Genomic DNA, 21,650 nt, shown 5'->3' with positions numbered 1-21,650 from the left:
AAAAAAATTCCAATTTGTAAAATTGTAACAAATATGATTATAAACAAATTTTTGATTCGTGTTTTTAATTTGTTGTTGCATAATCTCTTCGGAAAAAATACCCGGTACCCCGAAAGAAATTCTGGATACGCTCTTGCTCAAGATGATAAAGAATTTTTTTATTTCTTCCATTTGGTCTCATAAAAATTTCTTAAAGAAAAAAACAAACAAAAAAAAACAAACAAAAAACAAAAACAAAAAAACTTCCAGCAATGTCGTTTAAGGGAAATCAATTGTCATCTTTGCAGTTTCAAAATTTGATTAAAAAATTTTTTTAAGGGGCAAAACTGGCATTACATGGGACAAATTTTTTTCAATTTTCATGTGGATCCTTCTAAATATTTTTATTTCCTTGGCCCCCCTCCCTGCCCGAACTACTGTTGAGAGTGAACCTCCTATCTCTTAGAAAGTAAATTCTTTGAAAGTTTTTCTTTTTCCACTTATATATTCTTTTATTTAGATTTTACTTCCGCTGAGAAAATATTGTTTCCTTTCATTGACGGTGGTATCAGTACCCGCATGTACTTGATACATTAAAATTCATTTGGAAAAGAAGTTCCGAGGATTTTGGTAACATTTCTCAGAGGGGGTCTTTTTCGCACGCCTTTCAAAAAGTAACATTTCCGTTCGCTCTTAACTCCTAATAACCTGGAACGAATAATTAACCTGTATGTGCTCCTATTAATATACCAAGTTATATAATATCAATTAAAAACTGACGGAGATTCCAAAATGTACAACCAGGGCCGTATCCAGGATTTTTTTCGAAGGGGGGGAGGTCACAAAAGGGTTTTTTGGAGGTTTAAGAAAACGCCTCAAAAATTTGTTTATATTTTTTTTGTTACGTTTTTTACGAGCCGGAGAAACATTTCAGGGGGAGGGGGTTCAAACCCCCTAACCCCCTTGATACGGCCTTGTGTACAACAATATTTGTCAAAAATAAGTTCCAAAGATTGTGGAAACCTTTATCAGGGGGGGGGGGGATCTTTTTTGACTGCCTTTAAATCAAAACATTTCCAATCATTCTTAACTTTTAATATATTGGAGTGCGGTATAAACCATAGAATTAAGGATTTTCCCGATGTGATATCTATAGGATAAGATATCTAATAAGAGACAGGGCCTTCACGTATGGGGGGAGGGGGACCCCCCCCCAAATTTTTGGCCACTCAGTAAAAAAAGAATTCTTAAAGTCGTGACGCTTTGCGCCATGATTTTCCGACCCCTCTAAAATTCTCTGTTTAGTTCAATAAAGACCATGAAAATACTGACAGGTCATCTACAGAAACTTCGAACTTGGTTGGTAAACGCAGCAGTTTTACCGACTCCCACCGGGATTTTACAGATGGTGCCATAATTTTCTATTTGGTTAAATAAACAGTATTAAAATAGTGACATGGTATATAGTGAAATCTGAATCTCGGTTGGTAAATGCAGCAGTTTTACCGACTTGTGCAGTGATTTTACGCATCGTATTCAAAAGGGATATTATGCTGATTTTTGACAAAAACAGTCGGTAAAAATGACCAGCCAGTCGGTAAGATCTCTTGCCCCCCCCTCCGAACATTTTGGCTAGTAACGACCCTGATAAGAGATATCTATAGGAAAGCTCAGTTAATGCAAAACCTGCCACTCGAGTTACACTTGTTAGTAAAAAGAAATTCGTCTCCGTCAAGATGATCGTGAACTGTCAGTTGCCATATTACTAAAAAACGAACTCACCTTCAAAATTCCGAGTTTTTCTTCAAAAAAACTGGAGGCGAAGTTTTAAATTTCAGGCTAAGTTTGACTTTTTTTTTTTTTTTTTTTATTTGAGACTATTTTGCTTCTTCATACTTCTCTTAATGCATTTCGTATGTATTGAAATTTTAAAGGAATAATTGTTATTATTATTACATATATCGAATAAAAAGTATTTGAACAAAACGATTATTATCGTAAGTAATAGCCTACAGATTGAAATGCCCCCCTCAGTACCTGGCGACTGCTGCGATATCTTTATGAACTATCACACGCTCATTATTACCAGCGGGAGATCTTAAAAACAGGCTTCGTTTTTATAATTCCCGTGGTCACCACGTGTCACTCATTTGTAACTGGGTCTTTATGTTCCCCTTCCAACAAGTGGATCATAATAATATCTATGTACTTACATTGACAAGGGGGTTGATCTGAATCTCAGGTCTTTGTCGCTAATAGCGAAACGTTGGCCCTAAATAAACTATTCGCACGCGCTTTTCTAATGGGGAAATCATTGGTAAACAACTTGAAGTGCTTTTTGGAATGAAAAAGTTGTTTTTAGAAATGGTGTTTGAGTTTTGAATTTCTTTGGTTCAACTATTGATTTAAATCTTCTCTTACGTATGGGAATTGTAATTTTGCAACGGTATAACTGAAATAAATAGCCGTTTGGTAAAAAAAAGGAAAAAAAGAAGAAACAAAGCTAAATAAAGCAAGGAGCTATAGAGATAATATTAAAGACGATTAATTAAAAATTAAATTAAATTAAAATAAAAATTAATGAAAAAAAATTGTAGATCTGGGTTGGACAGGAGACAAAATCTGAAGATAGCATCAAGGGCGTCGTTGGGGGGACAATTCCCCCTCAATAATGTGGAGAAAAAATTATTATATATCCCATGCCCCTTGACCATCTGGACATGGACCCCTCTCCCCCCTCCCATTAAAAATGCTGGAGATTCGCCCTTGGCTGTCATAATTAAAAGTGCGACATATGCCATTTTGTAACTTTTCAGGAGAGCCAAAAGCGGAAAAAAGTTTGTTGGCTGTGGTCGCTCTGAAGGATGAGGCTAATGGGGATGAAGGGAACCACCAAATTTTTATGCTTTTTTCATTGGTATAGGCTACATTAAATTCAAGTATTTCGAGCTAATTCAAAATTATTCCATTTTATGGCGTATCTCTCTTTGTGTTGACAAAAAAGGAGACAATGCCAGGTCCCCATGTCATAGCTCCGTAAGATAATCCTTTTCTGTCATTCTGAATTGCAACAAGACCTGATAAAAAAGAGACATAGGCCACTTAGAGGCTTATGTCTCTTTTTATCTTCGTAACAGTACAAGATAGGATAATTCTGACTGCATCATTCGATTTCTTGTTCTTAGTTTATCCATGACACATGCGTAACTCATTTTTGACCAAAATGGCATATGTTGTACTTTTATATTATCACAGTCGAGTGGTTTTTTTCTAAATGAGCCATTAAACAACTCTTTATGATGTTTAAAGGCCCTGGTAGTTGCTAAAAAAAAGAATTAAAAAACAATATGCGCCAGTGTCACCTATGTAAATTTATTGTTGTTCATGGTGGGTGGCGTAAGTTTCTTTAGCGGGGTTTTCGGCAATGGTCATTCCATTGGCGTATTTTCGTTTCGGTCCAACGCCATTTCTGGAGGGTTTCAGGGTTCTCGAGACCAGACCATAATTTGGATTTTCCTGAAAAAAACGACAAATGACCGTGGATCGTTATATACATATACTGATATTTATTCCTTAAATTTTTAATAGTTTTTTTTTTTTATTTACTGAAGTAAAAAAAAATTGAAAGTACTTTGAATGGTGGCCGGCGTTTACCCCCCTGAAAATACCCCCACGGAAAATACCATCACCCCCTCCCGGGAAATACACCCCCGTGGAAATTCCCCCCCCCCCCGGAAAATCCCCCTCCGTGCCTCTCTATTCTTCTGCAATGTTTTAGTGGTCATATACCTAGAAAGAATTGTTTTCTGACTTTAAACCGTCCAACACTTTACCCCCCGGTAAATACCCCCCGCGGAAAATACCCCCTCCCACCGTGGAAAAGAAGGCTTTCCAAATTTGAGAATTTTATTTGAGTTTATATTTTTTTAATTTCCGTTGGGGGAAGACAAATTTGGTACTTGTGTATTATGCGCCACTCACTTAAGTTTACGCTTAGTAAAATTCGAGAACACACCAGTTTTCTTTGTTAGTTTCTTAGTTACTTTATAAATAAATTTGGGATATAGATTTGCATTTTAGGGGTGGGGGGTTGGGTGAAGTTTAGCGGGTCTGCATGCAAAATATGTTTGGTACAATTATTCTGCATATTAGATAGATAGATAGATAAGTGTTTTTTAAAGGCAAATATGTGTATTTTAAACGGCCATGAACACAGTAAAATAACATAAATAAAAGGCACAAATAACATAAACTTTGATCAACGATCATCATAAAACGCTTAAATGAAATATTACATTTACTTTATACTGGGATTTTTTTTTTGATTTTTTTTTTAGTTAAAAAAAAGTTCTCGATACCTCGCTATTCGTCTCTAATTTTTTAGTGGCCATATACCTAGAAAGAATTGTTTTCTGACATCAAACTATCCAAATACTTTACCCCCCCCCCCCTCTATGTGCAAATATATAGCCCAAATTGTATATTTTCCATATATTCTGTCACTTATCTTTTCCTTGTCTCGCGCTAAGCTGAAAATAACTAACGAGGAAACCGGTTTTGTTCTCGAGTTTTACACAGCGTAAACTTGAGTGAGCTGCCCATAATACACAAGTACCAAAACTCCTTCCCCCTACGGAAATTAAAAAAATTAAACTCAAATACAATTCCAAATTTGGAAAGCTTTCTTTTCCAGGGGGGGGGGGGTATTTTCTGGTGGGGGTATTTACTGGGGGTAAAGTATTGGACAGTTTGAAGTAAGAAAATAATTCCTTCTAGGTATATGGCTACTAAAAAATTACAGAAGAATAGCGAGGTATCGGGAGTTTTTTTGAACTAATATATATATATATATATATATATATATATATATATATATATATATATATATATATATATATATATATATATATATATATATATATATATATATATATATATATATATACAATAAAATATATATTACATAGATATCTGGCATGATGTTTACTTTTTCTAATGTAGTTTTTTATTCTGATTTCAAATCCAAAAATGTTTTTACTCTGTCGCGTCAGGTTTCCAAGATATCGACAGAAATATGTATTTTTTAATCTCCTTTTGCTGGATAGAGAGATGTTTAAAGGCTCATTTGCAGACAATTTTTATATCTTTATCTTTTTCTAATGCAGTTTTTCATGCTTCTTACATGTCTGAAAACCGTTTCGCTCTATCAAGATATCTTTTTTTTTATTTCCTTTCACATTTTAATTAAATATATTAAAAGAAATGTGCTATCTTCAGATTTTTGCCCCTTGTCGACTCCAGATCTTCAGATTTTTCTATTTTGTGCTATAGTCTCTTATATTATCGCTACAGCTCCTTGCTTTATTTATTTTGCTTCTTATTAGACCAAACGACTATTTATTTCAGTTATCCTGGTCCAAACCAAAGTACAATTCCAATGCGTAAGAGATCATCTTAATCAATAATTCAACCATTAAACATAATATATATATATATATATATATATATATATATATATATATATATATATATATATATATATATATATATATATATAACAGTAAGTGAAAGAGACCAGCTGTCTGCATATTTTTAATCACAATGTCTCAATTTTCTTAAAATAAGTGTTGGATACCATGATATTGGCCGAAACTTGTTTTTAAACAGTAAAAATTAATTTTGTATGTATTTTCTTGTATATAGAATTTGGTTGGGCATGAGCCTAAAAACCCCTTCATATATGATTGTGACTGGCTTGAGACCATGGTCTGTAGAACATTTCACTTTGGCTCAGAATTTGTAATAAAGCTATTGGCTCTTGGCCAACACTGCTGTCGGTAAAAATTTGTGTCTTTTGTAGCATTGTAGCTTTACTAAATGGCTATATAACTGGCAAATTCCAGAATCAATTAATTTATGTTGCTATAAAACATAGGAAATTGATGAGATTTTTAAAAAACAACATGAATACTAAAGGTGTAAAAAGCCTAAGGTTTTAAAAAAAGGAATACAAGAGTGGTTATTTTTTTTCAAAAAAGAACACCGCAGAAGATATTGGTTCTTTGCAGAATAATGTCCCGTTGTAAGAAAAAAAAAAGAAAGATGAAATCGACAAAATTACCATAGCCCAATATGCCCTTCATCTAGGCCGTATCCAGAGGGGCTAAGGGGCTCCCCCACCACTTAAAATTTTTATTTGACTCGTAAAAATGTAATAACAATGCACACAAATTTTTTTTATGCCTTTTTTTAAATTTTACCCCCCCCCTGAAAATATGACCCCCGAACGAAAATCCTAGATACGGTCTTGCCCTAGACCTTGCATTTTCCACAGGTCTTTGAATAAATAATAACTTAAATGGGATTAGGCTACAATATATGTTATTTTGTCTTCTTTTTTTTTTTTAATGTAAGGCAGAATAGTTTATTATAGGGAAATAAAGCAAGGTTTCTCAAATGGGGTCCTTTGAACTCTAGGGCTCCACAGAAGTTCTCTAGGGACTCTATGACAAACGGTAAGCTATGATGAACTGCGATGAAATCCAGCCAAGGCTGTATCCAGCCAAGGCTTGGACCCCCCCCCCAATAAAAGACAGAAGTTTGTCTGACTCGTAAAAACGTAACAAAAAGAATATAAACATATTTTTATGAGTTTTTTTGTGTAACCCCCAGAAAAAAATCCTGGATATGGCCCTGAAAACAGCGAACTAAAATAAAAAAATGGAAAAGATGTTGCATATAATATGAAGGGACTCCTTATAAGGCTCCCCCTCTTTGGTCAAGCTTCTGAGATTTCAGTCTTGATCTTGAGTCTTTGGTCTTATGCTTGAGCTAAATTATTGGGCTGAGAGAACTTGGAAAAGTGTGTAATGTCGCTATTACGCCTAAAGGTCGTATCTGACATTTTCAAATATCAAAATAAATACCCAACACCAATACCGTAATTACAGGGAATAATTTCCAAAAATTGTGCAACCTTGCTGTTATGCCTAAAGATCATGTGTGACATTTTAAGTTTTAAGAATAATTACCAAGACCCGTTTTTGGTAATAATTCCCGGAATTAATTACCAAATAATTACCGTAATTACCGGGAATAATTACCAAAAACCGTATAATATCAGTGTTACGCCTAAAAATCATATCAGACATTTTCAAACTCATATTTACTAAAAACTGTTTTCTGAGCTCCGTGGAAAGTGAGAATCTGCAGGGCAATGTATGTTCAGTCATATATATATATATATATATATATATATATATATATATATATATATATATATATATATATATATATATATATATATATATATATATATATATATATATATATATATATATATATATATATATATATATATATATATATATATATATATATATATATATATATATATATATATATTACGTATTAACATTAGGCGTAATATATTATATATTAACACCATTCTCTAAAAGCGTATCAGATATAATACCAGGGGACCGAGCTTTGCTTGGCGAAATGAAAGACATTTTTTTTTTAATCTCTTTCGCGAAAAAAACTTGAAGTTCTTTTTATTTTATACACTGTAGAAAGTAGAACTATTAGGATATTGGATAGGTTTTTTTGACGTTATTCATGTGAAAAAGAGTTTTTCAGAATTAAGGTCCTAAACGAATTTTCCAACATTGTGACCTATCTAGATCGTTTTTTCACAAGAACAGATCAATTATCATATTACGAACTATCTTACTAAATTAAAAATCATTGTATATGTGTGTACTCGGTGCCTTGATATACAAATTGTTATTGTAATTTTTGTGCCACAATGCGTTGCATTTAAGGCGAAGCAATTAAGAATCCGATATTCACTTCACATCTCTCAAACGGGAATTTATTTCTCTAAAAGCTCGAAATCAATTAATTTGCCAAAAAGCAAAATTGTGTTTTGAAACACTTCCTATTATGCTCAAGGCTTTCAACCTTCAAGGGGTCTTTAATGTCAGGCAGCAGAGGATCTATGGAAAATGGAATCGGGGCTGGGAGTAGGAAACGAATTTTTCCAAAGTCTTGGCCTATCTAGATCGTTTTTTTAACGGGAAAAATGGTAGTATACCTAAAAAAAATTATATTGCCATTTTTGAGAAAAAATTTACAGATGTGCAGTTATTGCGCATTTAACATATTAAGATATATTATTGTTACTTATTGTCTTAGGAATTTTTCAAATGATTCTTAATTTCTCAGACGTAACCCTGACTCGGTGAGGTTTGAATCAAACCCTGACTGGTTTAATTCATTTTAAGGACGTAAACAGACGGAGCAAAACAATCAAATATTGTAAGGGTATCAGATTTTTTTTTTCTGTAGAAATTTGAATTTTTTACGAATAAAATATATTTGATTTAATATTAAAACATAAAACATTTTCCTTGCATATCTGATTGTTTATCATTGAAAGTAGGTTCTTCTAAGGAGGCTTTCCTTAGAATAAGAAATGGTTCTTGTAGAGTACGAAATAACTTATTGAGTATTTAATTGCTGTTAAACTATTTCAGGCCTTGGCGATGCGTGGGGTGCGGCACCTCCTATGCACAACCCAAGAGAAATGTGTATCCGAGAATTGGGATCACATCTGCTTCAGGTAGGTTTTCAACTAACTTTTGAAATTTAATTTACAGTTGAAATGAATATAACAGAGTGTTTGTATACATTTTAAATAACAAGTACAGCCCAACTATTTTGTTTGTTCCTACCAAAAAAAAAAAAAAAAAAAAAAAAAAAAAAAAAATGCAATTATTTGTAGTTTTTTTATTGATTTGTTATTGATGTTCAATTTTTATTATTGGGGGTACAAAGAGGGTCTGTTTCCCCTTCAGCTTCATAGGAAGAATTTTTTCCTATATGTTACATGTCCTGATTAACCTACGTGGTGTAATGGTTTTAGTCTTTGAATGTTTTTTTTTACGATGTGTTTTATGTATTTGGCCCCATTTTTTGACGATATTACCGCTTTCACAAAAAGCGAAAACAATTTATGTTTTATACCTTAAGCGAAGGTGCTAGATGGTCAAAGTTTATATTAAAACTTCTTTTAACAATGTGTTTTTAGCCACTTTTTTTGGCCGATTTTTACATTTTTATAATTTTTTTTATTCTTCCAGACGTTAGATGGCTTTATATTTGTCGTGGCACCGGATGGAAAGATAATGTACATATCAGAAACAGCCTCTGTTCATCTTGGTTTATCCCAGGTAATCTGTCCTTTTTTTTATGACATCGCTAGAAATAGAAAACCTCCTCCCTGTATTACTACTACTACTAACAACTCACTGCAGCACCAAGGCACTTGAGGCCAACACAGCTGCGCACACCTCTCCTTCGCCCCAGTCTATTCAAATCCTCTACCCTTTTCCCCCATGATGTATTTCTGGGAATTACTACGTATTTGCTTTTTCTTCACGCGCAATTTTAAACCCGTTCTTTACCTATTCCCCCTTGTTGCATTTTTTTTCAATTATTGCATTTGTTTCAGTCGCCATTAATCAAGAGCAAAGTCAGAAAAATAGAAAACTCAATATTTTCGAATTTTTTTTTGCTCCTTTTTCATTCTTCTTTGCTATCCTCTACCTTTGTCCCCTACGACGCATTTTTGTGAATTCCTGCATTCGTATTTTTCCATCACGTGTAATTTTAGCGCCCTTCCTTACCTATCTCCATTTGTTAGATTTTGTTTCAATTATCTTAATTGTTCTCTTATTTCCTAAAATAAGACCTAATTTTCTCTCTTTTTTGCTGTTTTTTCTTCTTTTTTACTGTCCCCTACCTTTCTCTCCTACAATTCATTTTTGAGAATTCTTCGCGTTTTTGTTTCCAGTGTAATTTTAACGCCTTTTTTTTTTTACCTATTTCTTCTTATTACATTTTAGTTTAAATTATTGCAATTTTCATTTATTTTCCTTATTTAAATTAGCTTTTTTTTGTCGTCATTAATCAGGAGAAACAAGAAAACTCAATATTTTCCAGATTTATCACCCTTGAAACAACTGGATTTTAGAAGCTTGAATTAACCGGTCATAAATCAAGAGTTAACTAAAATTTTTATGGAACGAATTTGCTAGTTTGCAATCCATTTTAAGATCCGGAAATCCGACCCTTAAATTTAGTGGGTTTCATGTGCCACTGAATTGATCAGTTTACTATGCCTCTAATCTCACGGCTAATTTATATGTTTAGAGTGCCAAGGCACGTTTAGACTTTTTAATAATTCATGCGCTTTTAGAATTTTCCAGCTTCCTGCTTAAGCCTAGAGATTTGCTTGTCAACCATATTGATTCAACATGTATCAATGTTTCTATATCATTAAATATAATCAGACAAAGACACAAGGCATGAACGGAGTAGGGGCTTAATTTGGTATGGGACAGGGGAGCAACTGTCACCTCCAGACCCCAGTTCCCCCTCCAGACCCCAGTCCCCCCTTCAGTTGAAATTTAGTTTCTTCAAAAATCTTATTAAAACTAAGATGAGCCTACATAATTCAAGCATCCAGAGAAACTGGTCAGCTTTCTTTCGTACATCTTTTCTTTTTTGGTACTGTATAGCTCATTTTTCAATTTTCGCTATCATTTTTACTTGATTTGGGAAAATTGGCTTCAGCTTTACCCCTTTCTCAGGATTTTGACGAAATTACACCACTAAACGAAGGGGGATATCTCCCCTCTCCCCTGAAGTCTTTGAGTGACTTTCACACTACGTGCATAATTTGCTATGCTAGCGGTAAAATAAATAAAATCATATTGACGAAGACCACACTGCCTTTCCATAACGAACAACAAAAGCACGAAGAACAACAGGGAAATCTTTTTGCAAGACAGTGAAGATAATTTGAATGAATATTTCGGCCCTATGTTCAAGGGCCGTCCTCAGCAAGACAAAAATATATAAAAGAAATAAGACTCACAACAACATGCGACCAATAAAACAAAAAATTATAAATTTATTCAAAGCAGTCCCAGCATCCTTACTTCAGGATGTCTTGCTGATGACGGCCCTTGAACATAGGGCCGAAATATTCATTCAAATTATCTTCACTGTCTTGTAAAACGATTTCCCTATTGTTCTTCGTACTTTTGTTGTTCGTTAAATAAAATCATTATTATCATCATCTAAACTCATCACAATCATCATAAGCAAACTATTCAAAAATTGAGAATTCGGAATTTGGATGAAAATTTAACGTCCGATTCAACGTGAAAGACCTTCTAGAAACTTGTTTTAATTTATTTTCAAAATTTATCAGTTGCTCATCGAGAAATTTTCATTTTTATGGTACTATATTGACTTTTCATAATGTTCCTTGAGATCAAGTAACATAATGCAAAAGAGTTAAGTCATTCTTGTACAGTTGTGAACCTGGACTCTCTTGCGCCCGGGAAAACTCATGATTAGTGCCCCTGTCTCCCAAATATTTTCAGGCCAAATTTTAACAATTTTTGTTTAATAAAAAACTTTTCATCTATTTAAATCTTCTTATATTAATTTATAAGAAGATTATTATATTAATTTATCTTATATATATTTAAATCTTCCTAGCCCATAGTCTATCTAAGGTACGTTTAAGGTTTACTAACGGCCGCTTAATACTGAACACCAACATTGCAATCGCTAATACTATTTGACAGACATCTCTGACGTTTGCAAAGACCCCTTCATCTCCGTATTTCATATTTAATTCTAACAACATTAAAATCAATTAAATGTGTTCTACTTGCTTTTTTTCAAGGAATTACGATGAAGATATGGGAAAAATGAAATTTCGGATTCAATTTGCCTATACTCACTACCAACACTGTACCCTCAACTTTATTTTAGTAGAAATAAAATTCCTAAAAGGTTATAACCATTGGATCGTTTATTTAAAATTTTGTACCCCTATAATTTCTGCGCCCGGGACAAATCCCCCTCTGCTCTCCTAAAACTACCTCTGTGATCGTTTGACAGGCTTTACGGCCAAGTGTGAAAGAAGCATCACGATTTCCTCCATGTTTTTGCGTCTTTTATATTTTGATATTTTTTTAAAAGTACCCTTACCCCCCTCCAAACCGATGCCTTTTTCGACACATAATCTGAGATACATCTGTGACATTTTCTTTGGGAGGATTTTACCTTAAAACTTGCAGCGACGTCAATTTGCTTGCAGTAACGTCAATTGGGGAGGGAGAGCTATGCCTCCCCAAAGATTTTTGCCCCTCCCTCCTTAGGTTTTGAAAAATAACCTTTTTGGACACAAAAAACCTCAAAAACGCATACAAAATTTATTTATATCCATTTTTGTTACGTTTTTACGAGTCAACAAACATTCCGGGAGGGGTTCAAACCCCCCCCCCCCCTTCTGGGTACGGCCTTGCGTATCAAGATACATATTTTTGCAAAGTCTGTTATATCTTCTTGCCTCTCTTTCACAAGAAACTCATAAAATGTATATATTAATAAAAAAAGAAGAAAAGATTTTGCATAAATATCCCCAACCCTCATTCTCAAAATGGCTTTCTATGGATTGCTGAAATGGCTTTTCTTCTAGGTTTTTATACTTAGATTTATATTTCTAGGTTGAGTTGACGGGCAACTCTATCTATGAATATATCCACCCCGACGACCATGAAGAAATGGCGACAGTGCTGAATCATATCCCAAATTTCCCCGTGAGACATGCGCAAATAGGACTGGGTAAGATGTCAACTGTTGCTAATTCAAGTTTGTGTTTACTCCTCAAAATTCAATGTTGACGTTTAGCAGAACAGTTTTTATTACTTTTTTTTGTACGATTTGATTTTTTCCTGTAACGGTTTTGACATTAAAGATTGGGCAAAATGCTGACTTTTTTTCTCTTTAAAGTTTATATGCACTTTAAAGTTCTACAGAAGAAATTTTAATTTTAAGAAGAAAGAAAGAGCCTGCTAGTCCTCTTTTCCTAATTTTACAGAAGAGCGAAATGAAAATAAAATCGCACAATCAAAAAATTTGTCTCAAAAATCAGAACTTAAGAAACTTGAAACTTTAAAGACTTATTCCTACTTAATTTTTCAATTGGAATTTTTTGGAAATGTCCAAATTACGGAATTGTTTTTTACTTAGAAAATAAGTGACTTACGCCCTTTTGGAACGATTTGTAAATCGGTCAGAATTAAAGACACTCCTATTTGGAATTGACCAATCGATAAGTCTCTTCAAGCTCTTTATCTTTAACTCACTTTTGGAAAAAAAAGGGGACTTGGGCCCTTTTGGCAATCCTCGAAACTTTGGGATAACACAACCCTTACCAATAGACTGTGCTACCTTTTGGAAAGATTTGTAAATCGGTCAGAATTAAAGACACTCCTATTTTGAATTGACCAATCGATAAGTCTCTTCGAGCTCTTTATCTTTAACTCATTTTTGGAAAAAAAGGGGACTTGGACCCTTTTGGCAATCCTCGAAACTTTGGGATAACACAACCCTTACCAATAGGCTGTGCTACCGATTTGGAGAAGACGTGCAATGACAAAGGAGGGTTTCAAAATATTCAACTGCTGCCAAAGCCATTTCTATTTTAAGTGTCAAATGCCGTTTGCTTGCTTCTTTCCTTAATTAACTGAGTCTGGAATTCCCTTTCTCGTTAAATTTGACAGAATTCCGATATTGTCACAAAATTGGGGATGGACCGATAATACTACGCTAGTTCCACGAAGAACCGAAATTTTTCTCTGTATGTAGAACCGCTGCATTTTGGATCATTCCCATCTTTCTGGCTTTAGGATCAAGCCATCATTCTGGCTTTTGGACTATCCTCCCATTCCCAATTTGGTGAACCAGTTACTAAGTCTGAGTTTCCACCAGTCTACATTTTACTATATTTAGGGCCAACCCGCTTTCCTGAATATGAATAAAGCCTTCCTCATACGGCTCACGTGCTCCTTAAACGAGTATGAAAAATAATGACATCATCAAGGTAGAATTTTGCGTACGGTAATGACTCCAAAAGACAGTCTACTACATTCAAGTCAGTCGACTGACACCTCTTTTAAGCCGTAGTGAATATATTTGAAGGGATTGAACTTAAACTGCCTTATCAATCAGTCTTCAAGATGCATTTCTACTTACTGTACCTTCGTTTTAAATATAACATCGAAATAAATTCGCTAAGCCTAACAGATGCACTATTTCATCAATTGTTAGCATTGGATAAGCGTCCGTCAAGGAAGTGGAATTAAGCCACCTGTGGCTCACACAGAACAGAATGAATCCGTCTTTTTCCGGAGCCAGGACGAGCGGCACCGCATATTCCTAGCTGGATGGCTCTATGATATTCATTCTTCTGTGGTGTTTTGTAAAAAGGGCCTACGTCCACTTTTCCTAATTTTACAGAAGAGTTAAATGAAAATAAAAACCATAATGAAAAAATTATTGCTTTCTTCATAAATTTCTTTCTTCTTAAAATTTTAAAATTTGTTCCTTCTTAAGATTGTTTGTTCTTAAATTTCTTTCTTCTAAATAAATTAATTTTTGTTTATTACTATATTTGTCTTAAGATAAGACTTAAATATATTTTTTTCTAAACAGAAATCCTCAAATAAATCTATTTATGAATATTTTCACCTTGACAACCACGAACAAGTGGCAACAGTGCTGAATTCTGCGCTAGATTTTCTTGTAAGGCCTGCTCTAGCCGGATCAGATGGTATATTAAGTGTTTTTCTCAATAAAATATATGCGTACCTCTTTAAAAAAAATTCGATATTTTATATAACAAATTTTATAATTGAATTTTTCTTAATTTAAGATTTGACTTTTTTGTAATTGAAAAATGCTGACATAATGTTGTCACAATGTTAATTGGAAAACAAATTAAGCCAATTTCAGAAACTATTTGTAATACCCAGGGGTGGATCCAGGATTTTTTTAGGGGGGAGGGGGCCCAAAATAGGTTGATCTGATAAAGTTGCGTTAAGAGCAAGTTTAATTAACGCAAACTTGTGTTAATTAAGTAAATTACACAACTTTAGACTGCGTTAGGTGGGTGTGCGCCCCCCTCGCCCCCTTTGGATCTGACACTGGTAATACCTGTTTCTACCCAAGACCGATTTCCATTTTGCCTATAAGATAGTTTATTTTATGTTAATCATTTGTAAGTTTAATATTTTTATATGTGGATCAAATAAAGAATTTTTCTGAAATTCTTTGCCAAACGATGCTACAATAACGCTGTGTAGACAATTATCATGTTATATGTGAGGCTAAATATCCTCCAGAGCCATTGCTGGGGCATAGGCGCTGTATTATATAGGGCATAGGCACCTACTATATTATAACTGGTACCACGAAGGGTTAGCCATATATAGGGCAAGGTTTACAAAGTAGGTATGAAACCCTGGTAACATTTTTCTAAGGTACCAAGACTGGCTTGCGAGGAAAAAAAATGCCATTTGTTGCTGATTCAGGAATATTAACTATTATTTCAATTACTCTTTAATAGTAAAATGTTACTTTTAAACCAAATTTGAGGGAATTCTGAGAAATAGCCTGAAACCCCTAAAATACGGTGTTGGATTAAAACAGAAAATATGCCATTGGAATTACCATGGTCGATACTCGTATATGCGGAAATTCCCTTCGGGGAGCAGTCCCCTGATTATCACTTTCCTGTCAAGGAGTATCACTTTTTCGCATAGGTGGCACTTGTGTGTCTTAGTTGTTCCTTTTTTTCCTCCATCGCTAGGGGGGCGCTGGAATGTCATGTAGAGCTATTTAAGGGACTTTTTTAACGCTACATCTGCGAGTATCTGTAATTAACAAACATAATGTTAAAATGAAATCTATTTTATGACAAAAACTGCATCTTTTTATACCCGATCAGGAATGATGTCATAACCTTAGGTTTCAATCATTAATGATGTCATAGTAAAGTTGCATAATAACATCAGTTGTAATGACGTCAGTACCCATATAAAACGTTAACTAATCCACTCAACTTAACAGTTAAAGTTTGTAAATATTTAGCTAAAGATAAAATGAAGATTGTTATGTTTGTACCATTTGTGCTTATTTTTGTTTGTACTCTTTGTGCAATGCCTCTACTTGGCAACAACGATGGTAAAGAAGAATCAGAGGAGTCAGGGATGCTATCTGACATTTTACTACCACCAATTGTGATATTAATAATTGTGATGTCAATTGGCACTGGTGTTGCTCTTCTCCGACTAGCGAAAAAAATTAACGCCCTTCAGAGCCAACTTGAACTCTCCGTGAAAGACATCAAAGCTCTGAATAACGAAAAAGCTTCAATCAAAAAGAAGAAAATTTCACTTCAGGAAAAATTGTGTGAAAATGCCGTAACTTACTTAGCCTGCTGTAATTCACTGAAAAGCAAACAAGAGGAATTAAGATCTGAAAGGGATTTGTTCACGAGAGAAAAGGCAATCTGTGACCACCTTCGGTCACAGAGGCAATCATTATTTAGAATATCTGACGAGCAAAGTAAAGTGATTGAAATTTTGAAGCAAAATTTGTGTGCTAAAAAGCAAGAGAGTGACGCTTTCCAAAAGGAATTGACTGATTATAAAATTAGATATCGGACGATTGAAATCGAACTAGCAAACGCCTTGGAAAAAGTAGATCAACTTGAAGCTGCTGAGACCGAGTGCTCACAGCCTACTAAAAAATGCAATCTTCAGGTTACAGCCCAATCTTTTGAAAATGAAAAATTGAAAGTAGAATCTAGCCCTAATGATGAAAAGTTGAAAAACCTGCCCCTTAAAGCCCAATTAAGTAAACTCCAGTCGATCAGAGGTTCTGTGCCTGCAGGTCAAATGTACGCTCTGCTTGATGCAGAGAAAATCAGAACAGAAATAAAAATTACAAAAGAAGAGTGTGATGCTCTGAAAAAGCAATTACCTGAAATGGAAAACTCACATTCTGCGTTGCAAAGAGTAAATGAAGAATTACAAAAGAGATGTGACAGTCTTGAGAGCCGCTTCACCATTGAACTTGCAGAAGAAAAGCCGACAATGTATAAAGCTGCATCTACCTCTATAATCAAAAGGCTTGAGCAGCGGCTGGACCACGTTTGGACAAATGAGGTAACACTCAACCGAACCATCAAAGATTTACAGTATCAAATTCAAGACTGCTACCAAAGGAATAAACGACTGAAGTTGCTAAATCAGGAATTGCACAGAGAGTGTGCTGCTTTAAGAAACAAATTGAATGAGATGGCTTCCCAAGTGAGACACGCTAAGTCTAACGTCCCTGACCTTGATGTACTTAAATTTTTTTTTTCACTTGCTTTCGTACTCTGGCCGTCCTTTGGCCCCTGCATTTAATTTACCTTACTGTGACGACCGAGGACCTGCAAATTCCATGAGAGCCTTCTCGCCTCAGAGTCAAACACCACGCCAGCAGGCAGAAGCATCACCCAGCAGCTGTGACGACCGAGAAACTCCTAATTCCATGAGAGCCTTCTTGCTTCAGAGTCACCCAGAAGGCCAACAGGCAGAAGCATCACCCAGCAGCAGACAGAAACTTCATTTTACACGGAAGTAGCTTTAGTGTTTATACCATGAGAGAAATGCATGAAAGAGGGAAGAGCTGTACTTATTTTCCACGAACCCAAGTTGAGACGATTCCGAGAATTTCTACTTCTGCTATATATATATATATAATGGGCAATTTTCAGTATAGCGTATGGTGACTCTGCAAATTGGAAAAATTAAAATTCCAAGAAAAATTCAATACGTAAAACTTAATCTACAATTTTATAGCGACAAGCATTAGTTTTAGAATATTTGTAATAATAAATTAATAGATAGGTTTAAAGCTGAATTTGTTTGTGTTGTAATTGATCTTTATTTTCAAGAAATATTTTTAGTAAAAATTCAGTCTACATAAAGGAAAAGCATGTGACTAAAGCTCCTAGCCAGTGACTTCCTCTTGTCCCAATCTTTGATGCACTTTTTAACTTCGTCTCTATGGGTTATTTGATAGAGACTCTCAGATGTCTTAACTTCTTCTTGATTGCTTTCATCACTCCCGTAGGCTACTTACTCACTATTCAGCTTGTTTTTGCTTCTCGATAGCTCTGGTCTATAGAAAATTTTTCCTTTTCTCTGCCATTTGTTGCTTCGCTAGAAAACTAGCCATCCTTATTGATGCTGAATTTTTTAAACATCTTTTCTTATATTCCAGAATCAGGGACGAATCTCGAGCATTTTTATTTGGGGAGGGGGAGGGCAAGAAGGGTCCATATTCGGATAGTCAAGGGGCATGGGCTATATAATAATTTTTCTCCGAATTATTGGGGGAAACCCTTGCCACCTCCCCCCCCCCAAAAAAAATGTCCCTGTCTAGAACGTTATATTTATTTTGGCTCTAGTACTGTTTTCTTGCAGTAGATATTCCATTTGCTCGGTTCTGATACTTTTCTTGTTTTTTTTTTTTTTTTTTTTTGCTTGCTCTCTTGACATCAAGAGCGGATCCAGGATTTTTGTTCGGGGGGGGGGGATTACCCGATTTTTTCCCGAGGACTTTGTCTAGCATCCTGCGTAAGCTGATTTCAATCCTCAGCTTACGCTAATTTTCGACTTGGTCAAAGATTTCGGGGGGGGGGGCGGGGGTTCAAACCGGGTAACCCCCCTCTCCTGGATACGGCCTTGCTTGACATGTTTTCAATTTATATTTTACCCTCCTCTTCCCATACCCCCCCCCATCCAAACCTATTGACGACGTGCCTGTGGTGAGATATGAGAAAACATTAGACAGCTTTCATTTTAATGGTATCAAGCTTATGGCATTGCTTTTTAGTGAACCAAAAGTATGACAAAAATAAAAAATATAAAGTTAAAAAATAACCGAGATATAGAGGATACTATCAGCAAGTGAACAGAAAAGGAGCGAAAAAGAAAAAAAATCAGAAATTTCAGCAAGGAACTCTGCCAATATGTTTCTTCAGACCTGGGTAGGAAAGTTGTTCTTCTTTTCTTTGAGTACTGAAGGTTGATTGGCGGAAATCCTTTCAGAAATATCTGCTTTTGTCTTTGCGCTTCTTTTCTGTCCAAGTGGCTGATATTGCCTTTGTTTTCTGGATTATTTTTCTAACTTTTTTTTTGTCAAACCTCGTATTTAACCAATGTGGTCTTGCGATGTGTTTAAACTAAAGTACCAAAGTCAAAAATAGCAATTATAAACTTTGATTTTTTTTTTTCAGATATAGAAATTGAACGGGCTTTTTTTCTTCGCATGAAGTGTGTTCTGGCTAAAAGAAACGCGGGACTGACCACTGGTGGCTATAAGGTAAGCTTCTATGTTGAATATTATTGGTTATAAGGTAAGCTTCTATGTTGAATTTTATGGGTTATAAGGTAAGCTTCTATGTTGAGTTTTATTGGTTATAAGGTAAGCTTCTATGTTGAATTTTATGGGTTATAAGGTAAGCTTCTATGTTGAATTTTATTGGTTATAAGGTAAGCTTCTATGTTGAATTTTATGGGTTTTAAGGTAAGCTTCTATGTTGAATTTTATGGGTTATAAGGTAAGCTTCTATGTTGAGTTTTATTGGTTATAAGGTAAGCTTCTATGTTGAATTTTATGGGTTATAAGGTAAGCTTCTATGTTGAATTTTATTGGTTATAAGGTAAGATTCTATGTTGAATTTTATGGGTTGTAAGGTAAGCTTCTATGTTGAATTTTATGGGTTATAAGGTAAGCTTCTATGTTGAGTTTTATTGGTTATAAGGTAAGCTTCTATGTTGAATTTTATGGGTTATAAGGTAAGCTTCTATGTTGAATATTATTGGTTATAAGGTAAGCTTCTATGTTGAATTTTATGGGTTATAAGGTAAGCTTCTATGTTGAGTTTTATTGGTTATAAGGTAAGCTTCTATGTTGAATTTTATTGGTTATAAGGTAAGCTTCTATGTTGAATTTTATGGGTTGTAAGGTAAGCTTCTATGTTGAATTTTATTCGTTATAAGGTAAGCTTCTATGTTGAATTTTATTGGTTATTAAATGAAAAAAAAACAAGTTTTTTTTTAACTGAAAGTAAGGAACGACGTTAAAACTTAAAACGAACAGAAATTATTCCGTATATGGAAGGGGCTGTCCCCTCTTCAACGCCTCGCTCTTTACGCTAAAGTTTTTATTGTTTAAAAAAATAAGAGTTGTGAGAAAGTCAAACTTTAGCGTAAAGAGCGAGACGTTGAGGTGGGGAAGCTCCTTTCATACACGGAATAATTTTTGTTCGTTTTAAGGTTTAACGTCGTTCCTTACTTTCAGTTAAAAAAAAACTTGTTTTTTATATTTAATTTTTGAAAGTTTTTGAATTAATGCAGGTTTTGATTTTGGCTCACCGTACATGGATAATTAAAACAAAATTTGTATATTAATATGGTTAAATGGCTTTCTCGAAACTTGTTTGATTTTATTTACGAACGATTTTATTAGTAATAAATATACGTAACTTACGAATGAACTTACGTAACGAACTTCTATATTCATATATTTTTGATACGTATATTAGGGGGCTCGACCCCTAGTCAATACCTCGCTTTTTACGCTGAAGTTCGAATTTTATCCAGTTCTTTAAGAATAACCACCTAATCACAAAAACTATTAATTGTAATAAATAGCTCTTATTAAAGTACTAAAAAATCTTTGGCTTAGAGATCGACGTATTGACTAGGGGGTGAACCCAATCATACACGTAATATTTTCTGTTCGTTTTAAGTTTTGATGTTACTCCTGATTTTCAGTTGAAAAACTATTTTTTTTATGTTTAATTTCTGATCTTTTTTTTTAAATAATGCTGGGAAATCCGACGCCCCCTTCATAGCAATGTCCCTTCCCCCATGAAAACTCATCTTCCCACATAGCCCCCGACCCACCCAACCACCTACTACCAGAAAAAATCCCCCTGAAAACGTCTGTATGCTTCCTAATAACCAATACTATATGTTAACATTGGGTAAAGTTCATAACTTTCAGCCCTCCCCCCGGGGACTTCGGGGGATTAAGTCATCCTAAAGGACATAGATATCATATTTTCAACCATGCTGAAAAAAAAAGGTTATCTCAAAATTTTGATCAGGTGACTTTGGGAAAAAAATGAGCGTGGGAGGGGGCCTAGTTGCCCTCCATTTTTTTTGGTCCCTTAAAAAGGGCACTAGAACTTTTAAATTCCGTTCTAATGAGTCCTCCCACGATATTCTAGGACCACTGGGTCGATACAATCACCCCTGTGGAAAAAAAAACAACCAAAAAAAACAAATAAACACGCATCCGTGATCTTTCTTCTGGCAAAAAATGCAAAATTCCACATTTTTGTAGATAGGAGCTTGAAACCTCTACAGTAGGGTTCTCTGATACGCTGAATATGATGGTGTGATTTTCATTAAGGTTCTATAAATTTTAGGGGGTCTTTCCCCTTTTTTCGAAAATCAGCCAAATTTTCTCAGGCGCGTAACATTTGATGGGTAGGACTAAACTTCATGAAAGATATATATTTGAATTCAGCATTGAAATCTTATTCTTTTGATGTATCTATTGGTATCAAAAACCCGTTTTCTAGGGTTTCGGTTACCATTGAGCAGGGTTGCTCCTTACTTACAGTTCGTTACCACAAACTGTTTGATAAGGTAAGCTTCTGTGTTGAATTTTATTGG

General features: G+C 34.6%; 1 protein-coding gene across 1 annotated transcript in view; it reads left to right on the top strand.

Annotated features, from left to right (window-relative positions):
* The first annotated feature begins 6,484 nt into the window (after positions 1-6,484).
* Positions 6,485-21,650, top strand: part of LOC148940219 (single-minded homolog 1-like) — a 31,780-nt gene continuing 16,614 nt past the window's right edge. The window contains exons 1-5 of the mRNA XM_089106099.1: positions 6,485-6,494; positions 8,517-8,602; positions 9,123-9,212; positions 12,570-12,687; positions 19,199-19,284. Of these exons, the coding sequence (XP_088962225.1) occupies positions 6,485-6,494; positions 8,517-8,602; positions 9,123-9,212; positions 12,570-12,687; positions 19,199-19,284 (390 nt within the window). The remainder of the gene's footprint in view (positions 6,495-8,516; positions 8,603-9,122; positions 9,213-12,569; positions 12,688-19,198; positions 19,285-21,650) is intronic.

The sequence above is a fragment of the Artemia sp. Qi Xiang Cuo genome, chromosome 20 (assembly GCF_049724085.1).
Source record: "Artemia sp. Qi Xiang Cuo chromosome 20, ASM4972408v1, whole genome shotgun sequence".
Taxonomy (NCBI): Eukaryota; Metazoa; Arthropoda; class Branchiopoda; order Anostraca; family Artemiidae; genus Artemia; species Artemia sp. Qi Xiang Cuo.
The sequence above is the reverse complement of the archived record's forward strand: the minus strand, read 5'-3'. Positions and strand labels throughout refer to the sequence as shown.